This window comes from Sceloporus occidentalis, unplaced genomic scaffold, assembly GCF_023333645.1.
Source record: "Sceloporus occidentalis isolate IW3139 unplaced genomic scaffold, rSceOcc1.0.p SCAF_3, whole genome shotgun sequence".
NCBI classification, from domain to species: Eukaryota; Metazoa; Chordata; class Lepidosauria; order Squamata; family Phrynosomatidae; genus Sceloporus; species Sceloporus occidentalis.
The window spans coordinates 209,040,204-209,066,382 of NW_028316983.1; the positions used below are offsets into that span (position 1 = coordinate 209,040,204).

The following is a 26,179-nucleotide window of genomic DNA, read 5'->3' on the forward strand; positions in this document are numbered from 1 at the left end:
CTAGAGATCTCAACCCACGGAACCTCCATATCCGTACTAAAGATCACATCAAGAGTATTACCAGCACAATGTGTTGGCCCTGAAACTAATTGAGACAGGCCCATGGCTGTCATGGTAGTCATGAACTCCCGAGCTGCACCTGTTGGAATATCACTGGCCTCGAAAGGGATGTTGAGGTCCCCCAGGACAAGAAGCCTAGGGGACTCCAACACAAGCTCCGAGACCAGCTGTGTCAGCTCGGCCAGGGAGTCTGTTAGCGCACGGGGTGGCCGGTAGACCAACAGAATCCCTAGACTGTCTCTAGCCTTCAGGGACAGGTAAATACATTCGATGTGATCTGTTTTCCGGACTGGGATCCTGGTTAAGGAGAGGGTGTTTTTATGGACCAAGGCAATACCACCCCCCCGCCCACCTAACCTGATCTGGTCCTTAACTGAGTACCCGGCTGGAAGGGCCTGGGCCCACACTGCCTCGCTCTCAGGCCCCAGCCAGGTCTCAGTGATGCACGCCAGGTCACAGTTTTTATCCTGCAAAACGTCATACACAATGTGGGTCTTATTTTTTATAGACCTGGCGTTGCATAGGAGCAGAAACAGGGTTTGTGGTACGACTGGGCTGACCCTCAGGCCTCTTTGGTTAGGAAAGTGGAAGGAAGGAGAGATAGGTATCACACATCGATCTCTCCTTCCATTTATACACCTATCCACATTCCTACCGCCATACCTCCCCATGCCCCGCACAATCTCAATTGGGGCTCCCATCACATATGCATCCGCCACCATAGCTGGCCACCCATATCCCATTCCCACGCCCAACTCTAATAATAACAAAAAAAAACCGTAACAGCAAGGGAAGACAGCAAAAGATGTCATTCCTAAAAATACAGACTAATCCAGAAAAATTACCCCAATTACAGAAACCCCAGCTCAAGCCGTATAGCAATCTGGTGAGCTGATAGAATTCCTGTTCCTCCTATGGAAGGAACGCCAGTAGTTCGCCAAAAAAAAAATAAAAAATCCCTAGGCGAATACGTAGGCGTGCTCAGCTGGTCTGTGGCTGGCATCCTCAGTCGGGGGCCGGCGGGCCGGCTTTTAAAGAGGGAGCTGCTCCCACCGGCTTGCTCCTCCCATCCCTTGAACGCCGCTGAAGCGGCGAAAGTCCTCCCGGCGCGGGGGCACGCTCAGCTGGTCTGTGGCTGGCGTCCTCAGTCGGGGGCCGGCGGGCCGGCTTTTAAAGAGGGAGCCGCTCCCACCGGCTCGCTCCTCCCCTCCCTTGAACGCCGCCGAGGAGGCGAAAGTCCTCCCGGCGCGGGGGCGCGCTCAGCTGGTGTGAAGTCGAAGGCTTTCATGGCTGGCATCCATAGTTTTTTGTGGGTTTGTTGGGCTATGCAGCCATTTTCTACAAGAGTTTATTCCTGACATTTCGCCAGCATCTGTGGCTGGCATCTTTAATAATACTATTGGTGTTAGTAACGAAGGACTGCTTTACGTATGTCTAGGCTGATCCGCAGCATCAGTTTACTGCACAGTGTGACTTTATTCTTGTTTCCAGTTCAGCTATTGTATTTATTTTTAGTGCAGTTCATCCATATGATGTAAGTTGCTGTATGTGGTCTGATTAATTGTTCTTCTATGGAACCGCAGAGCAGTGATGTTTATGTGTTCTTCCTATTTACCACACAAAATCCCACAGGAATCATGCGTGAAAATGTGACAGCAGTGTGGTCTCTCCTAACCATGTAATTATGCTTGTACATAATTACAGAAAATTGTACTAGTGCCCCACAATGCTATGCTTCATGTTATTCTCTGAGGTCACCACTGCCACCAGTGGTATAAAAACCTATGCCAGCTGACAGTAATTTAGGAAAGAACAAAATTCTGATTGTAAAGACCAATCTTGAAGAAGTAGTTGTGCATTGTGAGGCCATTCTGAACAGACCGCCTCTTTCAGCACTGGATTGGAGCCACAGCAACTATATGCTACAGCCCTAATCTGGCCTTTCCACAGCGTAAAAAGGAGCTGAAAAAAGTGGCTCCTTTGTGCACTGTGGAAAGGACACCATTGCCGCCAGCACCATGGCTTTTCTGTGCTCCTTTGGCACTGTGTCATCTGGATGCAGCACCAGAGGAGCACCGTGATGTTGCTTGCTGTGTGGTGGACTGCGCGGTGCCATGCCAGCATGGGGGCGGAGTCGGGGCATGTGTTGTGTAGACACCTCACCCCTACTCTGCCCTGATGCTGGCCTTTATGGCTGGTCTGTCAAGGCCCTCAGTCATCTTCCACAGAAGGTAGAATGTTTGTTACATATGATATAGGATGTTAAGATTATATGCTGGATGATAGCTATATTTACTTGCTAGTAAAAATGGGTCCTTGGGCAGATAGACAGAAATATCCCTGGAAATGAAGATGATCAAATTGAGGCGTTCATACTTTGGCAACATCATGAGAAAGCATGATTCACTGGAAAAGACAATAATGCTAGGAAAGGTATAAGGAAGTAGAAATAGAGGAAGACCACATGCCAGATGGATAGACTCAACTAGGGAGGTCAGGGGCATGAAATTACAGCAACTGAATAGAGCAGTGGAAGACAGACGGTCTCAGAGATGTCTCATATACAGGGTTGCGATGAGTCAGGGATGACTTGAGGGCAGTTAACAACAACAAATTAAGGTGACATTGTCGAAATGAGACTCACTCAACCTCAAAGAAAGGCAATGGCAAACCTCCTCGGAACAAATCTTGCCAGGGAAACACCAGGATAGGTTTGCATTAGAGTTGCCATATGTCAGAATCAGAAATGGCCTGAAGACACAGAACAACAATGTGGTGAATTTAGGTGTGGATCTCAGGATTAAAGCCCGGGGTACTGCTGCCTAGTATTGCTACCTGCACTGGCATGGGAAGGGTTATACAGCACTCCTTAGTATCCTTCTTTGTTCATATATTATATATTTGAACATATATTATAGCCAGGAAGTAGTACATAGTTACAAATGATTATTTTATTATTTTTACATAAAAATCAATTGCCCTTTTCTTCAAAATAAATAAAAATAATAAATAAATTGGCACTTAATCCTTGTAAATGTGTGCATTACAGCTCCATTTCTATTCTATTAGTTATTATAGTTACTAGGATTTAAGTAAATTTAAAAGGTGAAATTGTACACTGAGAATATTTTTTCTTGTTTCCAGTATGTTCTGTATTCATTTTTTTTAATATTATGTTTGGATTGATGTAACCTGCTAGAAATTTGGAAGCAGTTGTAAAGCATAGCGTGGTGGTGGAAGGATATTATATAAATGTGTTTTTCACTACTGAAGTGATACACTCAGCCTTCTGAATTATCCCTTTCCCTTAATATCAAGGTTGAAAATTACCCAATTACACTGCTGCTCCCTGGTGACTATTGTTTCTTACCATTTGACAAAGGAATATGGCTCTTGGTAGACCTTGAAGTTACAGTTAATATCATTACCTTTGACTGGTTTCTTTCTTTTTTCTCTTCTTCTTCTTTGTAATATATATTACAAAGTTGCAACATCATTTATTTTTTGGTGTCTGTCTTTGTAATTATTTTTGTGACTTTTTAATGTGACATCTGAGAACATTTTTTCAGGTTCTATGCTTTTCTTTTAATAATCATACAGGATTTTTAAAATTAAACAAACTGAATAAAAAAGAAGTGAGCAATGTAAATGACTACTATTTTTTCTGCAACATTGATGGAAATGAATTATTGTAAGGATTAAAATAAACTGAAAAATATCTTCATTTTAAACAGTAATTTTTCGAGCATGGCATGGCTACTCCCCCCAAATATTATGTATACAGTTAAAAGGTGGAAGTTTGGTAGTAATAGTGGTAAAATCACTGCTTCTTTGCATGTAACCAGGGCATGTGCCTGGTTTTTAAGTAGATATTTTAAGGTTTTAAGTACATATTTCAAATTAACTATTTTGCTACCTCTGTAACTTGAGTGGTGGCACCTTGCAGAAGGAGGCAGACAAGTGGACCATAGTTAGGGTTGGCAGTTTGGGACAATCCCAGGCTCCAAGGTTTATGAACCAAGACTTAGGGACAGCCCAGGGTACTGTCATTAAGCATTATCTGCTCTAAAGGCACTAGATCCTGTCTGATCACTGAAACTAAATAGGGTCAGCCATGGTGAGTACTTGGATGGGCTATATTTCAGAGGAAATTAAGACAGAAACTTTAGCTAAAGTGGCTATTCTCAGATCCAGATAATATGAGAGGATTATTCCTTTTCACTCACTCAGGAAGATAGGATGAGGATTCAGGCTAGAGGGTCCATTTCTAGTGGATACAAAGCAATGTGGTGAGCCATGGAGCCTAGTAACAGAAGAGAAGGAGGAAGCTAAATACATAGACCTCCTGAAACTAAGACCTTGCTTAATTTCTGGACTTTCTGAAACTAAGACCTTCCTTAGTTTGCAGTGACAATCAATTAAGTGTTTTTTTTAAATTGTAGCAAGCTGCTGCTGTACCAACAGAGTTGGAGATCTTCATACAGACTTTTACCCTTGCTTATAGCCAAAGCCCCCCAAAAACAGAAGAATTTGCACCTTTCTTTCTTGCCTGGAGATGAATACTGGAGATTTAGGGCCAGGCCCTAACATCTGGCAAGTCTAACAATATACTGTCCATGCTCCTTTAAACAATTTGATTTATTACAAACTATTTAGAATTTATTATCACAGTCAGGGAGGGAGGGAGAAAGGCATGTAGGAACATTAAAAACTTGTTAACCCATTTGAAATTAAAGTCAAACCTACATTTGGGGCATTACCATTTAACCCCAGACTTCCCAGAAACACAAACTTGAGTTGGTGACTCTGACTGGCAACAGTTGTTAATATAGGGCTCCTCCAGACTTAGCTTTGGCAAGTATTATAGGTTTATAGACCTGGAACAATTACTGAGGAAAGTGCCAAGGTTGGATTAATGCTGAATAATAATAATAATAATAATAATAATAATAATAATAATTCTACAATAATTCACCGTAGACAATGAATGAGACAGTTGAAATGGAGTTCCCTATTTTGGTCAAATATTAACCAGAACAGGCACTGCAGTCAAGAAATCAGAAGAAGACTAGGACTGGGAAGGGCAGCTATGAAAGCAATGGACAGGATCATAAAGTGTAAAGACATAACTCTGAACACTAAAGTGAGGATAGTCCAAGTCATTGTTTTCCTCATCACAATGTATAGCTTCAAGAACTGGACAGTGAAAAAAAGCAGCTAAAAAGAGAATTAACCCATTTGAGATGTGGTGCTGGAAAAGAATACTAAGGATATCATGGACAGTCAATAAGACCAACAAATAGGTGCTAGAACAGATCAAGACCAAAATACCACTAGAAGCCAAAATTGTTAATTTGAGGCTGTCATACCTTTCTCTGCCCCCCATCTTTTAAAAGTGCTACATACTTACTCTTTCTATCAAATATGTACTAAAGTATATGTACTTTAAATATTTTTAGAGTCATAGTGCTATACAGTGCTATATATCATGTTAGCACTAAGACTACAATTTTTTAAAAAAAAAAATTAAATAAAGATTATAATTAACAATAACATGTGAGAGAACATGGATATTGGAGGAAGAGAATGAGGGGAGATATGTTGATGGCAGAATAATAATAATAATAATAATAATAATAAATTATATATTTATAGCCCGCCCAATCACGAAGAATCTGGGCGAGTTACAGCAGTAAGAAAAATACATTGCAATAACAATAGAATAAAAATAACATAGCAATTTACAATAATAATAAATAGCAAGAAGAATGCATAGCAAATAACAACAATAATAGTAATAAAACTGTGTAACAATTAACATATCAGATCAATACAACTTAAAATTAATCCTTAGAATACATAGCAAATAACAATAACAAAAATAACAACAAATCATAATAGCAATAAATAACAAAAACTGACAATGTCTAACTCTCCTGGCAGCAGGAATACAATACAGTGCAAAATGCAAGATGACAATAACAACAAAAGACTGGTCCCTTATACTCTCTCAAGCATTAACTAATAATAACTATAATAATAATAACATTCCTCTCATGCTAGAGCAGTCTTCTGGAGGGCTGGGGAGCCGGCGTTAAGTTGCTGGCTAGGTGTATCTTATGCCTCAGTTGCTGGACACACCATTGCTCAGGGGAGAGAAAAACAAAACAAACCAGGGAGTGCCTGTACTGGATGGGGTTATGCCCCCCTGATATCTCAGGCCTGCAACTTGGGTGTTCTCAATTCTGAGCCTGGATACCCAGGTTTCAGCAGTGGCCAGGAGTGCATTTGCAAAGTTAAAACCAGTGCACCAGCTGCATCCATTCCTTAAGACATCAGATCAGGCTATGGTGACACATGCCATGGGTACATCCAGTTTAGTTTACCATAACACACTCTACATGGGGCTGCGTTTGAAAAGTGTTTAGAAACTTCAGTGGGTCCAGAATGCTGTGACCAGAATGCTGATTGGGGGCAGTTATAGGGAGCATATAACCCCCTTGTTAAAATAGCTTCACTGGCTACTGATCAGTTTCCAGGTACAATGAAGTGCTGGCCACGACCTATAAAGCCCTACATAGCTTAGATTCAGACTATCTGAAAGACTCTATAATCCCATATGAACTTCTAACGATCCTAAGATCTACAGGAGAAGGCTTTCTCTTGGTTCTGCTATGTTCATAGGCTCACTTAGTGAGAACACAAGAGAAATATTTCTTGGTGGCCGCTCCCACCCTCTGGAATGCCCCTCCCTGCTTTCCTTTAACTGGAAGGCAGAGACGTTTTTATCCAAGCAGGCTTTTAATGTATAATAATACAAAGGAGGCTTTGTATTTTTTTGTATTTTAATTCTGTTTTTGTAATGGTACACTTTTTAAAGTTAGCTGATTTTAATTGTCTTTTACATTTTTATTATAAACTTTTAAAATGGCTTTATTTGTGAGCTACTTAGGTCTTTCTGGGAGAAGAAACAGTATAGAAAATTAATTGATTGATTAATTAATTAATTAATTAATTAATTAATATAGACTGTAGTAGCAAAACAACCAGCAGCATATCAGGGACAAACCCCCAATATATGTAGGGGACTGGATATGAGGATGGAAACAACCATTAATAAAATATGAAATCCTGGAAAAGAATGCCCAAATTTCACAGAGCTAAGCAGTCAGCTGGTGCCAATAACTGGCTGCAAAAGAGCTAAGTTTGCTATGGACACATCATCCTACTTATTACACTCCTCTGGTTCATATGATAAGTGATGCTAAATATTTCATCAACTGTTATCTTTGTAATTGGATTGAACTGGAACTTTCTGCTTTGAGACACATGAGTGTTCTTTAAATATTAAGGAAAAGATGTGGCCAGATTTCAGTGAGACCATTTTTAATGTGATCTGTGAATTTTAATGTGATCCAAGCATTAGACTAATCTTAAAAAAAAAAAAAAAAAAGGAACCAAAATAAAATATCAGTGACCTCTTATTTGTCACACTAACAGCCTCAACAGACCAGCAATAAAGGCTGGCACTGGGGTGGAGTGGAGGCGGACACATGCCCCAACTTCGCCTCCATGCCAGCATGACACCATGTGTCCCACTGCATGACGGGTGGCATCACGGCACTCCTCAGGTGCTGCATCCAGATGATGAAGTGCCAAAGGAGCACTGAAAAGCTATGGTGCCAGTGGCTTTGGTGCCTTTTCCATGACACAAAAAGGAACTGCTTTTTGTGGCTTCTTCTTGCACCATGGAAAGGCCAGATCGGTTGCCCAAAATTCTTTTCTTCTGACCTTCTCAATAATCTAACTCACAAATGCATAGTAGATTTTTTAAAATCCATTTTCTATATATGCAATTCACTTTTATTTCTATTGCCTGCATGGAGACTCGCTCTAGTTTTGGCAAAACCCATATTTGTCAAGGTTGCAAAGATGTTATGTCCCTACAAATCAAGTAAATGCCTTTAGAACACAGTCATAAAGTTTAAGTGCTTATTTACTTTGTGATTTTTAAAACCCAAAGTGAAACTCTAAGCATGTTAAGATCTATCATTTCCATTATATTTGCCTGATTATAAAAGTTGTAATAAAATTTTATAAGATTCAGAGTCAGTATGAAGGGACCTAAGGAGAGTGAAGCTGTATCAGATTGGAATAAAGCAAAATACATTATCTCCTTTAGGAGCTCCGAAATTTGTATCACTCAAAATAAACATATCTGAAATTTATACACAGAACACTATTGGCTATATATAAACAGCGAGCATTGTTATGACCATATTACCTTAGTCATTGCAGTACTTAGGTACATATGATTTACAAAAGTAGTGCTGAGTTCTTCAAGATAATAAATGGGGCTGCCCGCCTTGGCGGGCCGGCCCGGTTGCTGTGCGGGGGAGCCCTGCGGCACGCTGCCTGGTTCTTCTGGCTTGGGCAGCCCCATCAACCTCGGCGCGGGGCGGCTCGAGCCGTGATTGGCATCAGAACCAACCCTACGTTTCTGGTTGTTGTTCTGTTTTGCTGTGTTAATAAAGTTGTGGCCTTTTACTTCCAATTGCTGTGTATGGTATTTCTTCCGTGGCGGCTTTCCTCTTAGGCAAAATTAATTTCCCCAAGAGAAATGTTACATTGTGCTGCTGGTACTTCTCTTGTACAGCTGTATTGTGCCATAAATGTGTTTTGCCAGGAGTAGGGATTTTTGGATTTTTACACACTCCTTGTATATCAGGGTGACCTTTCATGGGACATTAACTGATCCAGACATGGTTAAGGCTTGGAAGTAACAAGTTACACATAACATAGCTACTGGTAACAAGCTGCTTTTCTTGCTAATAAGATTGCAACAAAAGTTTCATTTCAAAAGGAATGTAATGAGTAGGGACATTTCTAATGTTTTAGAAATATTTTAGAAACATTTTGACAGGATTTTTGCCCAGGCTTGAAGTCATTGTCATTTCAATACAGTATTAAGGTTTTGTTTTTTAAATATAACAACATAAAGGTGTAAATACAATAAGTTACTTTTTAACCTGTATAAGGAATCACAGCAAAGGACTACTTTCCAAACACTGTAACAAGTAATGAAACCAAGTTATTTTTTAAAATCTAATTTCCTAAGCTCTACACCAATGTGAGGTAAGTGATATAAACATATTTCAAATGTTATATGTTTCACCTGGAGGCCGTTCTGTGGTTCTATGGTTATAATTTACTCTTTGTACTTCATCAGCCATGATCCAGCCAGCACTGGCCATGTTGAGTGGAGTGTTATGGGAAGCGTATTCAAAAAGATAACATTTGAAGGGCTCACAATAATGGTTTCAGAAATGACTGTACACTTTTTAAAAGGGGGTGAAAATCATAGAATCAATGCAGTTGGATGGTGACTCTGACCACTCCTAGCCAGCATAGTCAATGGAGTTTATCACACGGGAGGAATTTCTCTTAATTTCGAATGAAAAGAAAGTGGGGCCAGAACGCATTCACATGAATTCGCTAGTTCAGCAAATTTACGTGAATTTGAATTGCGTTCGGACTGACTTCCCATTGCCCGAAATTGTCTGTGGTAGTCTATCATGCAATAACATTAAACCCCATGATTGCATTCGGATTGCCATCGGATTATACTTCCAATTTCCTTTGTCTGATAAACTCAAATGGTGAGCCATGCTAGGCACTGCAGTCCAATAACAATGAGAGGGCTGCATAATTCTCACCCTTCTTTTAAAGCAAAAGAAATATATATATTTATTTTTTCCCTTCGGGAGCAGGAATGTTTGTTAGCGCAGGGGAGTAGAGTTCACAGCTCCAACCCAACCATGAGGCAAAGTGAGACAGCTTGCTTCAGAGACCAGATTTTGTATACTCTGAAAGAGCAGCAATTTAAATATTTACTTATTTAATTTACTGTCCTTGCCTTTTTTTTACTGCCTAGAAGGGGAAGAAGTACGTGTGGAATTTTATGTCTTGTGTACCAGAATACTTCAGTCTGTAGAGGGATCTTGTAGTATCTTTGAGATTAACTGAAAGAGAAAAAATTGGTAGCATGAGCTTCCATAGACTTGAGCCTACTTCCTCAGATGCATTTGGTGGCTCTCTAACTGCCGTGGCTTCCTGCTCTGGGACTCTGGGAATGGTCCTTGGTTGTGGCACCAGAGCATTTGCTGTGAGGACGAAGTGAACAGACAGGACCTGGTTTCCATTACAGCCTCTTTCTGTCCAGGTGGCATTCCCAAAGGTCTTCCATTTTGAGCCTCACTACTTGGAGGATTTGTATTTCTAGGAATGTTTTATAAAACTTTTTATTGGGTCACATCTTCCCCTTTTTTCTTCTTCTTTGCAGTGCCTTGTGCTCCTTTGCCTTGAGGACAGGGGGACCAGGCAGCCTGTCCTCCATTTCAACCTCCTTCTGGCCAGGAGGAATGCCAAAAAGGTCCTCCATTTCAAGCAGGGCTAAGCAGGATGAACTTATCCTTCTCTTCCTCTGCTTGGCAGGGGCTGCCCCAACCTTGAGCTCTGGGAGAAAAAAGGCGGGATGCTGCTGGGGACGGAGGGCTGGGCACGTCATGGTGGGTGGGTAAGTGGCTGGGGATAAAGGGGCTTCCACAGCACTGGAGGGAGAAAGAGAAGCCCTGCTCCTCCTCAGCCCAGCAGCTGGCTGCCTGCTCTCGGAGGCGGAGGGGAGCAGAGGGAGACTGAGAGGCAGCCCCTGGGACCCCCCCCCCCCGGTCGCCCCCAGCAGCGCGGGAGAACTTGGCTGCTTCTCCTCCAACTTCGGTGGGAGCTGAGGGGGGTCCTCCTCCTCCTCCTCCTCCTCTTTGCCAAGGAGGCCCCAGGTAAGGAGAGCTCCCCTCCAAGGGGAACAAACACGTCCTCCTTTTTATACCCCCTCTTCCCCCCCCCCCTTCCAGGACTTTTCTGCCCGACATTTCTACCTCCTTCTGTCCAGGAGGGATTTCCAAAAAGTCCTCCCTTTTCAGCATCACTGAGAAGCATGGGGAGTTCCTATTCCTAGGAGGGGTTTGAGCTTTTGTTGCTTCATGTCCTCCTTTCCCTCCCCCGCCCCAGGACCTGACCTACACTTCTACCTACATTTCACCCTGTCCTCCATTTTGAGCAGGACAGCCTGGGTTTTTTTAATAGTTAGGTGAGTGGTTTTAGCTCTTCTTGGGCCATGGCCAGGGGGACCAGACGTCCTCCTTTTTCTCCCTCTCTCTCCCAGGACCTGCCCTGCATTTCTGCCTATGGACTGAAGTCTACAAAGGGTCCTGCTGGCCATTTCTTTCTTTCATTTAGTCTCCAAGGTGCTCCAAGACCTCTACGTATATTTCAACATGACCTCCATTTTGAGCAGGACTAAGAAGCATGATTTTTATAGTTAAATGAGTGGTTTTAGCTTTCCTCGGGTCATGGTGACCAGATGGCCGCCTCCTTTACATTTCTGCCCTACTTCTTTCTGTCCAGGAGGAATTTCCAACACGTCCTCCATTATGAGCATCACTGAGAAGCATGCATTCATATTCATATGAATGGCTTTTAGCTTTTCTTGGGTCATGGTCGGGTTGTCTAGATGTCCTTCTTTCCCCCCAGGACCTGCCCTACATTTCTACTTACATTTGAACATGTCCTCCATTTTGAGCAAGACTAAGAAACATGATTTTTATAGTTACATGAGTGGTTTTTAGCTTTTCTTGTGTTGTGGCCCAAGTCCTACATTTCAGCCTTCTGTCCAGGAAGAATTTCCAAAAGGTCCTCCTTTTTGAGAAAGAGTAAGAAGTAGGTGTTTATATATCATGTCTCCCATTTTTTCTTGAATGTCCTACATTTTGCAGGGCCTTGTGCTCCTTTGCTGTGAGGACAGAGTGACCATACAGCTTCCTTTTCTAGGACCTGTCGTACATTTCAGCCTTCTGTCCAGGAGGAATTTCAAAAGGTCCTCCATTTTGAACAGGACTAAATAGCATGAAAATATATATTTTATATGGTGTATGTTTACTTTTTATTTGATCTTGACCTCCATTTTTTCTTGAATGACCATCATTTTGTGGTGCCTTGTTCTCTTTTTAAGGTTAGGGCCTCTGGTCACCCTGCTACCCTTCCCACCAAGTGGAGCCAAAGGCTCAGAGCCCAGAGGTTCTCCTTCCCTAGTCCCAGTTTAGCATCTTTCTGTGGAAGAAAAAAGTGCTTCCCAAATTAGGATGTGGGACATGTGACCCTTCTGACCCTCATTCTCTGAGGAAGCTGACCAGGAAGGCAGAGAAGTCACTGCACCTTTCTGGGTGGGATGGGGTGGGGTGGAAGCACAGTTCACAAACAGGTGAACTTTTTAAAGCATTAAAATAATGTATCTTGCTCTGGACCAATCTGCTTAATTTGCTTAATATAAGGGAAAACATTTTATATATACATATACAGTGGACCCCTGGTATCCGCTGGGGTTTGGTTCCAGAACCCCCTTGGATGACATCTGTGGATGCTCAAGACCCATTAAATACAATGGATTAGTGAAATGATGTTTTACCTAAGATGGCAAAATGAAGGTTACATAAATAAATAAATAATTATTATTATTATTATATTGACTATTTTCAAAGATACAGCCATGTTAGTAGAATCAGTATGTAAAGAGATCTTGTAGCACCTTTTGAGACTAAATGAAAGAAAGAAGTTGGCAGCATGAGCTTTTGTAGACTTCACTCTGCTTCCTCAGATGCTTTGCAAAAATCTATGAAAGATTAAAGTCTATGAAACATTAAAAAAAATGAACCTTGAATTGTATTATGCACACAATGCAAAATACTGTCAACATATATTGCAATATATTTCTCAGAAGAAAGACTTCTGAGTGGCTATTCAGCCACTTACAGAATTACTCAGTATATTTGTATCTCATTGATTTCAGTGGAAGAGTTGAGCATGTGCTTAAGTTATCTGCCACTTAAAATCAGTGAGATGTAAAGCACAGTTGGATGCATGTTTATTGTGATGTTAAACCCTACTGTGCTTAACAGAGCTTACACCACAGTAAATGTGATGAAGATTACAGCCTTAAAGTATTTACATTTGGCTAGATTTTGATTCTCAACAAATTTCCCAGATTTATTCCTTGCTTTAGATTCATCATGCATCTTGCAATTGCAAAGGCATTTTTAGAAGAGCTCCATTGCAAGAGGCCAGAATTAATCAGTCATTCAGTGTGATCGCCTGATTTTAAGTACCTTCACAGGGAAAATGAAGTTCTTTCATACAGGCTCTCAAATGTGCATTCACATAGTTTTGTAGAGCACACTTTTACAGTCTTCAGTTCATGAGGAGGAAGATAAGTTATCATTCATACCCACAGTGTAAATGTTGAGTGTTTGCATTAGCTGGCTCTTAGTCAGTCTCCCTAGATCCCAGACTGTAATACTGCTCTTTCAAGTACAGTTTGACTTTTGTTATTTAATAAATCAATTCATATCAGTAACTCAACCTCAAAACCACTTCACCCTTTTTTGCTGTTGCAGCCAACAGACCTGGAAGAAGTCTTTGTCTTGGAGTTAACTGAGTGGAGTTTTGAGACCATTCATCATGAAGAGCATAGCAGAAGGAGGGTTCAGAGTAACTGCTTTCTTATTCATAGTTCAAGCAGTTTCTGCTATGGTACTTCCCAATGTAACAGACTTTGAGGAGCTGCTGGAAAAATACATGGATGAAGATGGTGAATGGTGGGTTGCCAAGCAAAGAGGAAAAAGAGCTATCACTGACAGTGACATGCAGAGTATCTTGGATCTTCATAATAAATTACGGGGTCAGGTTTATCCACAAGCTTCCAATATGGAATATATGGTAAGAATGTTTTGTATCTAGTCTCTGGAAGGGAAGACTAATAATGGTGTAATATTTCAGTCATTGAATAACATAGAAATATTCTCTGCTTTATATCTGTATGTTTACACTTGCCTTCTCATAAAGGCATAGGACCCACAAAGCTGCACATAATTTAATGTGAGTTCAGTACTGATTCTGGAACATTGAAACATTTTCTCAGTTGTTAATAATATTATAGTGATTTTTAAGATCTACTCAAAATGATATTAAACAAGAAAAAATGGATATACGATATGTATTTTGGGTGTGATACAACCAAAAGATAAACACTTTAAAGTCTTACTGAGTGGGAAAGACTTTAACATGTGTTTCTGTCATTAAAGTTTAAGTATCTTAAAACTGTTTATTTCTGACTGAGCCAGTGCACTGCTTTGTATGGTTCTATGTTAGTCAGTTCCTACAAATTATTTTAAGACATTTGTAATTCATATACGGTATTCTGTTTGTAGCATCTGCAAATATTTTACTTTTCAGAATGTCCATCCACTTGGAAGTAAGTAGTACTGTGTTCAAGGGGACTTGCATATATTGGATTGCAGCCCTAGGCTACTGTTGCCTAGTGATGGACACATTTCCCCAACTTGCTTCATAATGAGTTCAGTTTTTCTGAGAAAGCTTAAAATGTAAGCATGACAGAGCTTGCCCTAAGCCATTTCTGCCAGTCCACTGCCAAGAAAACATATTCTGCAAAAGGTAGCTGGGAAAGCATGAAATGGAAATAGGAGAGTGATCTTGTGGATGATTCCATTATGAACTTCTGCTGGTGGAACACTGGAATCAAGCAGAAATGAGATGGGACATTCCCCCCTCCCCTTTACACTTTAGACCCTCTCTCTGAACTTCAAAAACCTGTTCCACAAGACTATGGAACCTAGTAGGCAGCTGTGGAGGCAGGGAAGTTCTTATATTTAAGATTGAGCACCCCTAAGTATGTTGAAAAGCATTATTTTCTACCAGAAATCTTGGGAACTTTAATTTGTTATTCCTTGCAGGCCAATTCATGAAATTGAAAACCTTAAAAAAAAAAAAAAAGCAAATCACATGCACCCAGCAGGCAATCTTGCTTTTGAGCATGCTCAGAAATGCCCAAACCTTAAGCATGTCTGCAAGTTGTCTTCCTTTCTACCAGTTTTTCCTCTTTGCCACTTTGTTGGAGCTGAGGACTGATGTTGTCAACAAATGCATTATGAACTCTTTACTTGGTAAGACTTTGGGTGCAGTTCATTATGGGACATGAATTTCTCAGCTTCTGTAGCATACATTCTAAAGCCCCCATTTCAAAAATGTGTTGTCATAATTGTTTCCTTCCCCAATCCCCCCCCCCCCAATTTTTTTCTGGAAATGGTTAAGGTAAATACGTGAAGCATTCTGTCACTATATATTTCAACCTCCCTCGTAAGTGTTAAAGTGAGGCAGCATCACAGAGCTGGTATATCCATTATATTCAATGATATGTGAACCAGTGTAATATGGTAAAATTTCATGCTGCTGCAAATAATTTTTGAAATGTAACAATCACATACTATAGATTCATTCAGCCTCGTCTTCCTTCAGATTCAGTTAGCATTCAAAAGGTCAGAGAGGATGCAGTTGTATTTTGGACAATGTAGGAAATATATTCTAATGCTGAATGTAGAGTGACCTTGTAGCACTTTTGAGACTAACTAAAAGAAAGAAGTTGGCAGCACAAGCTTTAATACACTTCAGTCTACTTCTTCAGCTGCTTTTGGTAATGCTGACACTGGAAGTGAAAACATATCTGATCCTTGTGCTTGCTGTCATCTAAATATTTCCAGCAGTGGTGTGGATACATGTAGACTACATTTTGTTTTGTGGTAATTGCACTGTTTATAAGTGTGCCCTTGGGCCTAGATCAAAGTGCTAGTTTTAGCTTTGTAATTCTAAGATACCACAAAGTAACTCAAGAGAAGATGCTTTCTTGATTAGTCTTCTTCCTTATTCTTCTTCTGGACCCCTGCTCCCTGCATTTTTCCAGTTTTCCAGTTTCCCCCAGGTCTTCATATCTCTAGGCAGTTGTAACTCCAGAAGGAAAAACAAACTGTAGATGGTTTCAATGTACTGACATTCCTTGGGACTGATCCATAAAACTGTTCAACTTGAAATGTCATGTTCTGAATAAGACATATCTTTATTGTTATAATAGGTCTTAGGATACACTAATCATAAATGTTGGAGGATCTAGCATATCTATGCCTGTGGACATGAAATTCTCCAGTGCCAAGCTAAGGTTTTGTTTGAAGTATCTTGGACATGGTTAGCTTTTGTAAGAGTCATATGCTACCATATGAGGAGAAACTGTTTTTTTCTAGCATGGGCATGCATGGCGTTGTCTATCTTCAGTGCCCAGGTAGGATTCTTTTGGTTCTCAGGCAATCATCTTTCTTATCATCTGTTCCCTGAATCACTTTTAATTGGTCAAGTAAGGGACTGATCCTATGCCTACATACCATATACTTATGACTGACCTTGGTCTCGTCCCATGACAGCAATAATTTCAGCAACAGCTTCTTCCATAAGTTATCATGCTGTTTGTAAAAAGGTAGGTACATAGACCTGATAAAGGTACTGAAGCAGAGTAAAGAAGAAGTAGGCAGAATCAGTGACTTCTTAATTACATGGAAATTGGAAATTTTGTCTAATATTATCTAATATTTCATATCTCAGGAACCAAAATTTTTAATACAGTTCCTAAATTGCATCAGTCTGTATTATGCTACTCTGTATACAGATTTAGAAGGTAATACATCGTATTTTCCGGCGTATAAGACGACCGGGCATATAAGACGACCCTCAACTTTTAAAATAAAAATCTGGGGTTTAGCCTATACTCACTGTATAAGGCTACCCTCCTCCTAAGTAGCGCGGCAGCTAGCCGTGCACGTGCACGCCGGCTTCAAGGGGCCTCCAAAGGCCCCTTAGAAGCTGGCGCGAGGCTGCCGGCTCCCCAGGCCTCCAGAGGCCTGAGAGGCCGGCGGCCCCAAGAGCGCGCGCACCCACCCGACCGCGGGGCTGCTGGGCTCAACCCGGCGTACAAGACCCAATTTTATCGGGTCAAAATGTCGTCTTGTACGCCGGAAAATACGGTACATGTTAGTACATACAGGTTTTGTGGTGAATGATTTCACATAGCCTTTCCTTTTTGTCTGTTTCTAAAATCATTATTGCATTTTTGTAGCTGAGCTGCAGATTGTTCTGTTCCTTGAATAAATTGATAAATTGGACAAGTTTCCATAATTGCATCAAAGTGGGAAGCATACTAAATTGAAGAAGGCAGAAAATGTTTGGATAATGACCATTTTCTCCAGTGAGCATAGTGCTTTTTTAGGTGATTGGAATGCTGATTTGTTCATTTCCTAGATCTCAGAAGTGCCCCAAGTCATGCTGATCAACGCTTTTCTAAACTTAATAGCAGGAAGAATGGAAAATAGCAATTGTTCTGAAATATTGTGTCTCATCTGTTAGATAATTCCTGGTATGCTTTTGTTGGTTGTTGTTGTCCTCATCAGTGAGGAGTCTGACACCTGGGAGTACTTTCACTCAAGCAGGTACAGTTACTCTAATGTTTGGTTGAAATTTCAATCATGAAACCAAAGGCAGAGATGCCATGTCTTATTATTTGTGAACAGGCACATCTTGAGTGAGGTCCTGCTTCACCTTAAATACATACTTCAAGAGCCAGCATTTTCTCCCTTTTCCAGGCTCCCTTTTCCTTGACTAAGGAGTCCAGGGTTTGGGGTGGCTTAGTTGCCCAGCTGAGTTCCTTCTGAGACAACACATAGGGATTACATACATCAGTGTTCCCAGAAGGAAAATGATACTCGCATTGGTTTCCACTGATTTTTGCTTTTTTTGGGCTACAGTAGTAGATACAAGTAGTATCCTTCTTTCATTAGGGGCATTGGGATGCCAAAGCCAAGGTTTTGTTCCCATCTCCTATAGCTGTAGTAAGCATAGAGGAGCAAATGAAAGGAAACTGCTCTGCACAGAAAAAAATGTTCAGAATAGAGCCAGTGAAATAAGTTGATCTGTCACTGATTTCAGTAGTTCAGCTCTATGCATATTTAAACCTGCACTCAGCCCACTATCAGGTGGAGTGTACAGCACAATGAGGTTTTGGAGTTTTCTTTGCTTGTAGATATAAACTTGACTTTGAGGAAATGAAACTGAGCCTGTCCAACTTGCAACTTTCCAGGGGAATGGGTGGAGCTTGAAGATGTTATAATGCAGTTGCATTACAGCATTGAACTTTTGAACTTTTCTCTCTAAGATTAATATTCCTCGCATGTGTTTTCTAATTTGCAGCAAATTGTCATACTTTCTGGGTCAGGGATGGAGGTGGGGGAATAGAACAAGTAGATTAATTGCAACTCCTACAAGACTCTCCTTTTATTGAAGTGGCACTTCAAAAATGAAGTGAAGTTGTGTTTGTTCCCAGTTCTGTTTAATATAAATGCTTTCTTAATGCAACTAGGAATTCCCTGGCTCCTGGTTGTGTGCTGCTGAGCAGGCTATTTTGAAGGCAGCCACTGTAACTTGAGGGTAGCAATAATGCTGGATAATTTTAAAAGTTCAATAGTAGCCATGTTATCTTCAGAGAGAAAGAAGAGAAGCCACTGAAAAATAAAACTGCTACGTATTTCTTTTTGAAAGGAATGGTATACAGAATAAAAGCCTCCCAAATTTGTACATTTTGATTGTATGCAATTGTGCTTTTTAAAATATAAGATGCTCCACCATGGCATCACTCTTTTGTTGTGCTGGGATTATATACTTCTTTAAGGCAAGAAGATATGTAGCAAAGCCCACACTTGATAGAATTTGGCTAAGAAGCCAGGCACAATGTACCAAACCTCTACTAGGCAGCAGCAGTGCATGTGTGCAGGGGTGATACTGGCAGAGGATCTGTCCAAGACAATGGTGGTGGCATTTTAACCAACTCCTGTTAATATTGTGCAGAAGAAGGCACAGGTAAACCTCTTCAGAATGTCTTTTACCATGAAAACCATATGATGAGACAATCCAAAATGAAACAAAAAATAGTATCAGATGATGAGACTCCTAAGTCAAAAGGTATTCAACCAGCTACTGCAGGAGAACAGAGGACAATTACAATTAACTCTGTGTCTAATGATCTTATTGGAGAGGCAGGATAGAAATAAATTTTATCATTATTATTATTAATGTTGCAACTCGATTCAAGGCAAAAGGACATTAAGCTGTTGCTATGGTTAGATGTGAAAGGAAACTCCAATATAATAGTGACATGGATCCTGAGAAACATGAATCAGAGAGTTTTTTGTGGGTTTTTCAGGCTATGTAGCCATGTTCTAGAAGTGTTTCTTCCTGACATTTCACCAGCATCTGTGGCTGGCATCTTCAGAGAATGCTTGCCTGGAAAAAGTGTGTGTGTGTATGTATATATATATCTGGCCTTTGCAGGGCATGATAGATGCAGTGCTGTGGCTTTACGGCGCTCCTTCAGCACTGTGTGATGCAGACACAGCACCAGAAGAGCACTGTGATGCCACATGCCATGTGGAGCGGCGCACAGCATCATTGGCATTAGTAGGGAGGAAAGATGTAGCAAAAGAAATCGGGATATAATACAGAGTTTGATATAATAGAATCAAGATGATTTAATGGAAAGCCAGTATATAAGCAATATAACCACAATCCAAGCTTATGTTATAACTACAAAGTTATAAACAACAACAACATAAACAGCATGGTTTAGTAGTTTAACTGTTGGGCTAGGACTCTTAAGAAATCATGATTCAAGTCCCTGCTTATCCATGGAAACCCACTGTGTGGCTTTGGTCAAGACATATTCATTCAGCCTAAGAGGAAGGCAACGACAAACCTATGAATAACGTTTGTCAAGAAAACCCTATGATAGGGTCTTCATAAATCGGACCCAACCTGAAGGCACATAACAAAAAAATAAATAAAATACTTGTTTATTTCTTCTGAATAAATTCGGATTGGAGTCTTTGCTGTGTTCATAAGGGACACAGCATAGAACATGCTGTATCCCATCATGAAGTTCTATTCAGTGTTTAAGAAAAGATCTTTAAGCTGTGCATACATTAGTGCATGTTTAATCCTGTTTATGTAGTAGTGTTAGTAATATCAAACAAGCTTCATTTATATACCGCTTCATACTGCCTAAGCAGTTTCTAAGCGGTTTACAACTGTAAGCTAATATGCCCCAATTTTCCTGGAATGTGAAGTTTCTTATACCTTGGCAGCCATGTGTAGTAGTTTATGTGAGCATTCAGTACATAGTGCTGTTCCACTGACAAGAGGAGAGGGATTAATTTTACTTTGCTAGCTAATCTTTGTGCTTACTTGGGTGCTGGAAAATATCTTCCTTCACCATTTATGGTAAGTGTTCAGCCAGCTGACGACCATCCAGCCAGACCTGGAAAGGAATGCTGGGAGGGGGGTTGGCCTATCCCACCTACCCTTCCATCCACTCCTGCTGCCTTGCTTCACCACTCACCTGTCTGCCCGCCCACTGGCCAGCCAAACCTGGAAAGGATGGGTGGAGGGCTGGCCAGGAAAGCAAGGCAATGGGATGAGAGGGAAAGGAGGGTGAGGCTTGTAATTCAGGCTTCTCTGTAGCCATTACTCTCTTGGCTGAGGGAGCCGAAACATCAGAAAAGAAGAGGTAGGTGTTGGCAGCTGCTGTGATCTGCTGTTGTCGCCTGGCATCTGGCCGGGTGGGAGAGCCAGGCAATAACAGCAGGAAGGGGAAGAGTTTGTTGTGCCACTGCTGTCACCAATAGCAGCATCTCCCTTTCTTGACTGGCCAACAGCCCTACCAGACCAAGTGGCAGCACTGCATCTCCCCCCCCCCCCCATGGCTGAAGTGGACAAAGGGCCTGTCTAGGTGTCACCCTCTGTGGTCTGCACAACCCCATGCCCCTTAGTGTTACCTCTGCCCCAGAGAAGTGTGGGATGGAGAGAGGTGACTGACAAAAGGCATAGGAGAGATAAAGATCTAGAAAATGTGGTGGTGTGAAACCTGCTGTGGGGCCAGCAATGAGTAGGAGGCAATGGAAAGATACATTGGAGATCACAGGAACTGAAAGAAAATGGATGAGCAATGCTCTAAATACAAGAGATGGATGAGCCAAGGAAAATATTAAAGAAGAAATGAGTAAGCAGAGAGGAAGGCTAGGAAACACAGCTGCCATTGGAAATCACAAAGTAGTGCTAAAGTAACTTGAGAGTAAGCAGGGGCACTGAGCCTGGTGTCTACAAGCTCATTCAGGTATGCCTCATATTGTATATATCTATATGTTTATATTGTTTGAAAGACATAAAGAAAGTTTACAGATACTAAGAGGAACTGGAGAAGACATAAGATAAGAGCCTGATGTAAGAATGAAGAATGCAGTCCTAAATCCATTTATCTTGGAACGAGCTTAATAAAAATTAATGGGAGTAGACACACAAAGGATTGCAATATGCCTTCCACTTACTGAAAAAAACGTGGCTTTTCATATTTTTCTGCCCTGCTTTCTTTTCTTCATATCCACTTTGCTAGTGGTTTTCAAGCACATGTAATGAACACAATTCCCATTTTTTAGAGTAAAGAGTATTATAGCCTGTGGGATGTTTTAAGTGGTTGGTTTTCATAAGTGGAACACTTAACCAAGAACTTAGCTAGAGTTTTCAAAGTGAAAATGCTTCCTCTCTGGCTTTCCACTTTCCTGCTCTACTTCAAAGCTTGGCGGAAGTGCTCCAGATTCCATGCCTGCAGCTAGGAGCTATTGACATGGTATCAAAGGGCTGGTGCAATGTCAACTTGTCCTCTTACTCTTATCTGGGACTTTTCATCAATAGATTCTGCCTGGTGAAACTGGCCGAGAGTGAGTATGCAAATCCAGCTTCTCTTGGCACAGCATTTGGATTTTTAAAGTTTAGAATATATGAGCATCCATGATTATAATGCAGAGATAGTTTAGTGTGTGAAATTTACTCTGGTGAGGAACAATATTTGTACAGTGAAAAGCAAATATTATTCTGCTTTCTACTGTTTCACAAACAAGCTGAAACTTCTAGGTATGTTCATTGATATTTGGGTCATTTAATGTTTTCCATGAAAATCTGTCTTGTATTATTATATGTGGCTACACAGACATAGGTTTAATTAGTTTCAATGGGAATTGGTCCCAGATAGGTTGGTACCGAGGTTTAGCTAATCTGTGTGTGTATGCTTATTTTTTAAAGTTAATATTATCTGTGCTAAATCTGCTGCACTATAGCAAAAATTTGGTTTATACTTTTTTTAATAAGGACAATAAGGACTTTTTAACAAAGTGATTGCAACCTCGCATGTCTACAGGTCTATACCTAAGCTTGGAAAAAATAGTTTTGGGATCTTGGCTGCCACTATCCCTCCAAAAATAATTTTCCCAAGCTCTGTTCTATGTGCATCTTCACTAGCAATGGCCTACCTATTCCTTTCTTGGTGACACAAAACAGATTTATACATTTTATAGTTTTAAATTATATTAGTGATATTTATTAAATTGGAAGTATACTTTTGTGCACAGATTCTTGGTCTTGGTCTGGATATTACATACTCTCCTATGGTATATTTTACCCAGTTTTTACAAGCAAGTTTTTCTTTACGCATTGTAATTGCATACATAGTGGGTGCTATTAAAATATAAATAAGTACCATACTGTACTGTGTTATTTACTTTACCAGCCTATTCCTTATATTTAGAATGAATATAGCATTGAGGCTTTACATCATGCCACAGTAAATGTTTACTTTTTTGTGCCAATAGTATGCATTACTATCTTTACGAAGTCTGAATCTCTGCTTTTTTAATTTAATGTTACAAATTTTAACAGCTAGTGTTGATAGATTTCTCTTTTTTTCTGTAAGCCACTATATAAGGATTCTGATTCTTTGTGTGAAATGTATTGGATGCAGATTAAAAATTCTTTGTACCAGCAGCCTCACATGAAAATTAATGCAGGCTTGAGACTGTCATGTTTTTTTTCTCCTGTATGATTTTTAACATGTAAAATAGTTGATCCCTTGTTGTCTCATTCACCTTCTGGACAATGAAATGGTCTGCAACACAAGTAAGGAATTGGTTGAACATTATATTCCTGGCAAAGTTTGACTTTCAACAAAAACCAGGATAGTTGAAATCTCTCATTATTATTACATACCTCTTTTCTGGATTTTTGGTCACTTGTTCCAGGAAGTCACCATCCAAGTCCTGGCATGGGGGTCTGTAGTGGACCTCCATAATGGCGTCCTTGTTGTTTCTGGCTCCCTTAATTTTTACCCAGATGATTTCAACCTGGCTTCCAGGATTTAAGTCATGGATCTCTTCACAGGTGTAAACACCCTAGTCATATATTGTTGTTATGCCTCTTTTTCTGTTTGGTTTATTTCTCTGAAAAAGTCATACCCCTCTATTATTACAAATCTAATCATGGGACTCATCAGTGACACCTATTATATCATATATCCTTTGCTGTGTTAAGAGTTCAAGTTCATCTTGTTCATTTCCCACTAAAATGTTTATTTTAATGTAAAAATATCTCAGACCATCAGAATCCCCCTTGATGACTATTAAAGGGTGGGTTTTTTTCAGGCTGTAGTTCCTAGCAATTGATGAAATCCTGTCCTCAAGAATACTGTCTTCCACCCCGCTATAACTCAGATTAAAACCCCCCAATCATGTTTGTGAGCCTTGTAGCAAAAATATTTCTGCCAATTGCTGTGAAGTTCAACACATCCTCTGCTAGAATGCCATCTTCATGAAATCAAAGATCATGGTCCAAGATGCCAAATTGTTCTTGGTGGCACCAGTTATGGAGCCAGTTGTTCATGTCCATTATTCTCTCCCTTCCTGGGCTGTGTCCTTCAACTGGGAGGAGAAATGAAATGAAAGGACAACCTGTGCATTAAGGTCTTTCAGCTTCCTCTCCAGTCCTTCATAATTCCTTATGAAGGCTATGCCTTTCAATGTCATTGGTCCCTATATAGACCAAAAGGAGGGGATAAGAATCAGTGGGCTTGATGAGTCTTGTCAGTCTCTCTGTCAAATCATGGATTTTTATCATAGGGAGACAGCACATCCTGTCAGGTCTGCAAATGACTGCTTCTGTTCCGCTCAGCAGGGAGTCCCTATCACCACCACATATCTCCCCTGAGGGACCATTACCTATGCTGAATCTTTCATGGTCACCTACTAGTTAGATTCTTGCTCTAGATGCTGTTTCTTGCCATCAATGATAAGGGAAAGAGATTACAAACTTAATTTCCTTTTTTATTGGAATTAGTTAACTTTTGGAACATTAATTATGGACTAATGTACAAAACAATCCAGTAGAGAAGGGAAAGAAAGAACTGATGACAACCAAAGTTCCAGTTTCTATCTCCTGGTAAGGCAGAAAGAAGAAGGAAGAGTTCTTTTTTTTTTTTTTTTTTTTTTTTTTTTTTTGGCTTTTTACACACACACATCCCCGACATACAACTTTTTGTTGCTCTGAATGGATATAATTCAATTTGGAATGCATAGAATATGCTTTCATATACAGTGGACCCTTGTTATATGCTGGGGTTTGGTTCCAAGATCCCCCGTGTATAACAAAATCTGTGTATGCTCAAGTCCCATTAAATGTAATGGTATAGCAAAATGGTGTCCCTTATAAAAAATGGAATATCAAGGTAACTTTATACTTTTTTGGAACATTTTCAAACCTTGTATGCTTGAATCCGTGTATAAAAAATCCGTGTATAAGAAGGGCCGACTGTATTCAGGGGCAGCAAAGTTTCCAGCGCCCAATCTAGGGGATGTGTCCAATTAAAAAAAAGAGAAAGATTTGGATCCTGTGGAAAAGTAACGCCTCCTTTTTTGACCTCTCCACCAAAAGATTAGAGGCAGGCTAGTTAGATATTCCTGGGACTGGAGGATGTTTTGCAGGGTAGATTTTCTTCTCTGTTCACAGTAATTAATTTTACTGCCACAGCCATGCTTTCAGGATCTTATTTGGTTCTATATACTTGTTTCAGTTACTAGTTTTTTTTTGCTTGTCTGACTGTATTGTTGCTTGGAAAAATTATTGACTAATTGACTTGATACCAACTGCAGATCCGTACACTTTTGCTTAAGAGTAAGGCTTATTGAGACTCCTCAAATAATTGTAATAAATCCTCCTGATAAACTGAATAAATCATGCTGTTAAAGTAATAAGCTTTATTTCTGAGTAGATATATGTAGGATTGTGCTATAGTTCCAAATGTTAATCAAAATTCAATTTTGAAATAACAGTTAAAACAAATTGATATTTTGTAAGGGAAACATTTAAAAGAAAGTCCCCCCCCCCCCCAAAAAAAAATCATGTTGTAATGAATTTCATGATTGATTGTCAGTGAACAAAAATTAACCTGATGAATTCTCTGTGAATTGGTAGCTACTAGGACCAGGAATTGTGTAAGTAAAAGTAAGTAAGTAAATAAAATTTTATTTGTATACCGCCTTTCTAAGACCAAGGCGGTTTCCAACATTCCACATAACAATAACAATATGACAATATGTCAATATAAACAGTGTAGCATCAAATCGTGAATGTTAGGCTACACTCTTAATAGTAATAATAATAATAATAATAATAATAATATTTTATTTATATGCCACCTTTCCAAAAGATCAAGGCAGTTTACAAAATTGCAAAAGCAAATCCATAAAATGTCGTAAAATACAATACAGTAATACAACAATAAAAACCAATAGACACATAAAATACAATACAGTGGACCCTTGTTATACGCTGGGGTTTAGTTCCAAGATCCCCCGTGTATAACAAAATCCATGTATGCTCAAGTCCCATTAAATATAATGACATAGCAAAATGGTGTCCCTTATAAAAAATGGGAAATCAAGGTAAATTTATACTTTTTTGGAACATTTTCAAACCGTGTATGCTTGAATCCGTGTATAAAAAATCCGTGTATAAGAAGGGCCGACTGTACAATACAATACAAATAATTCCCCCCCTTTACATATATAACAAAATATCAAAATAAATCATAAAATATAAAATAAATCATTAAAACCATTACTTAAACAATCAAAATAGAAGGAAGCGGAGATGTTAGATATTGACCTGAAGGATAGGTGCCCCAATATCCTTGGAGGCTCAGAGTACCTTTGGTCAGTTATGGCCAGACTCAAATACCTTTAGGAGA

General features: G+C 40.0%; 1 protein-coding gene across 1 annotated transcript in view; it reads left to right on the forward strand.

The window, feature by feature from the left end:
- Positions 1–10,853: 10,853 nt before the first annotated feature.
- The window catches only part of CRISPLD1 (cysteine rich secretory protein LCCL domain containing 1), a 42,311-nt gene continuing 26,985 nt past the window's right edge, over positions 10,854–26,179 (forward strand). The window contains exons 1-2 of the mRNA XM_089517487.1: positions 10,854–10,895; positions 13,566–13,887. Of these exons, the coding sequence (XP_089373613.1) occupies positions 13,630–13,887 (258 nt within the window). The 5' untranslated portion in view covers positions 10,854–10,895; positions 13,566–13,629. The remainder of the gene's footprint in view (positions 10,896–13,565; positions 13,888–26,179) is intronic.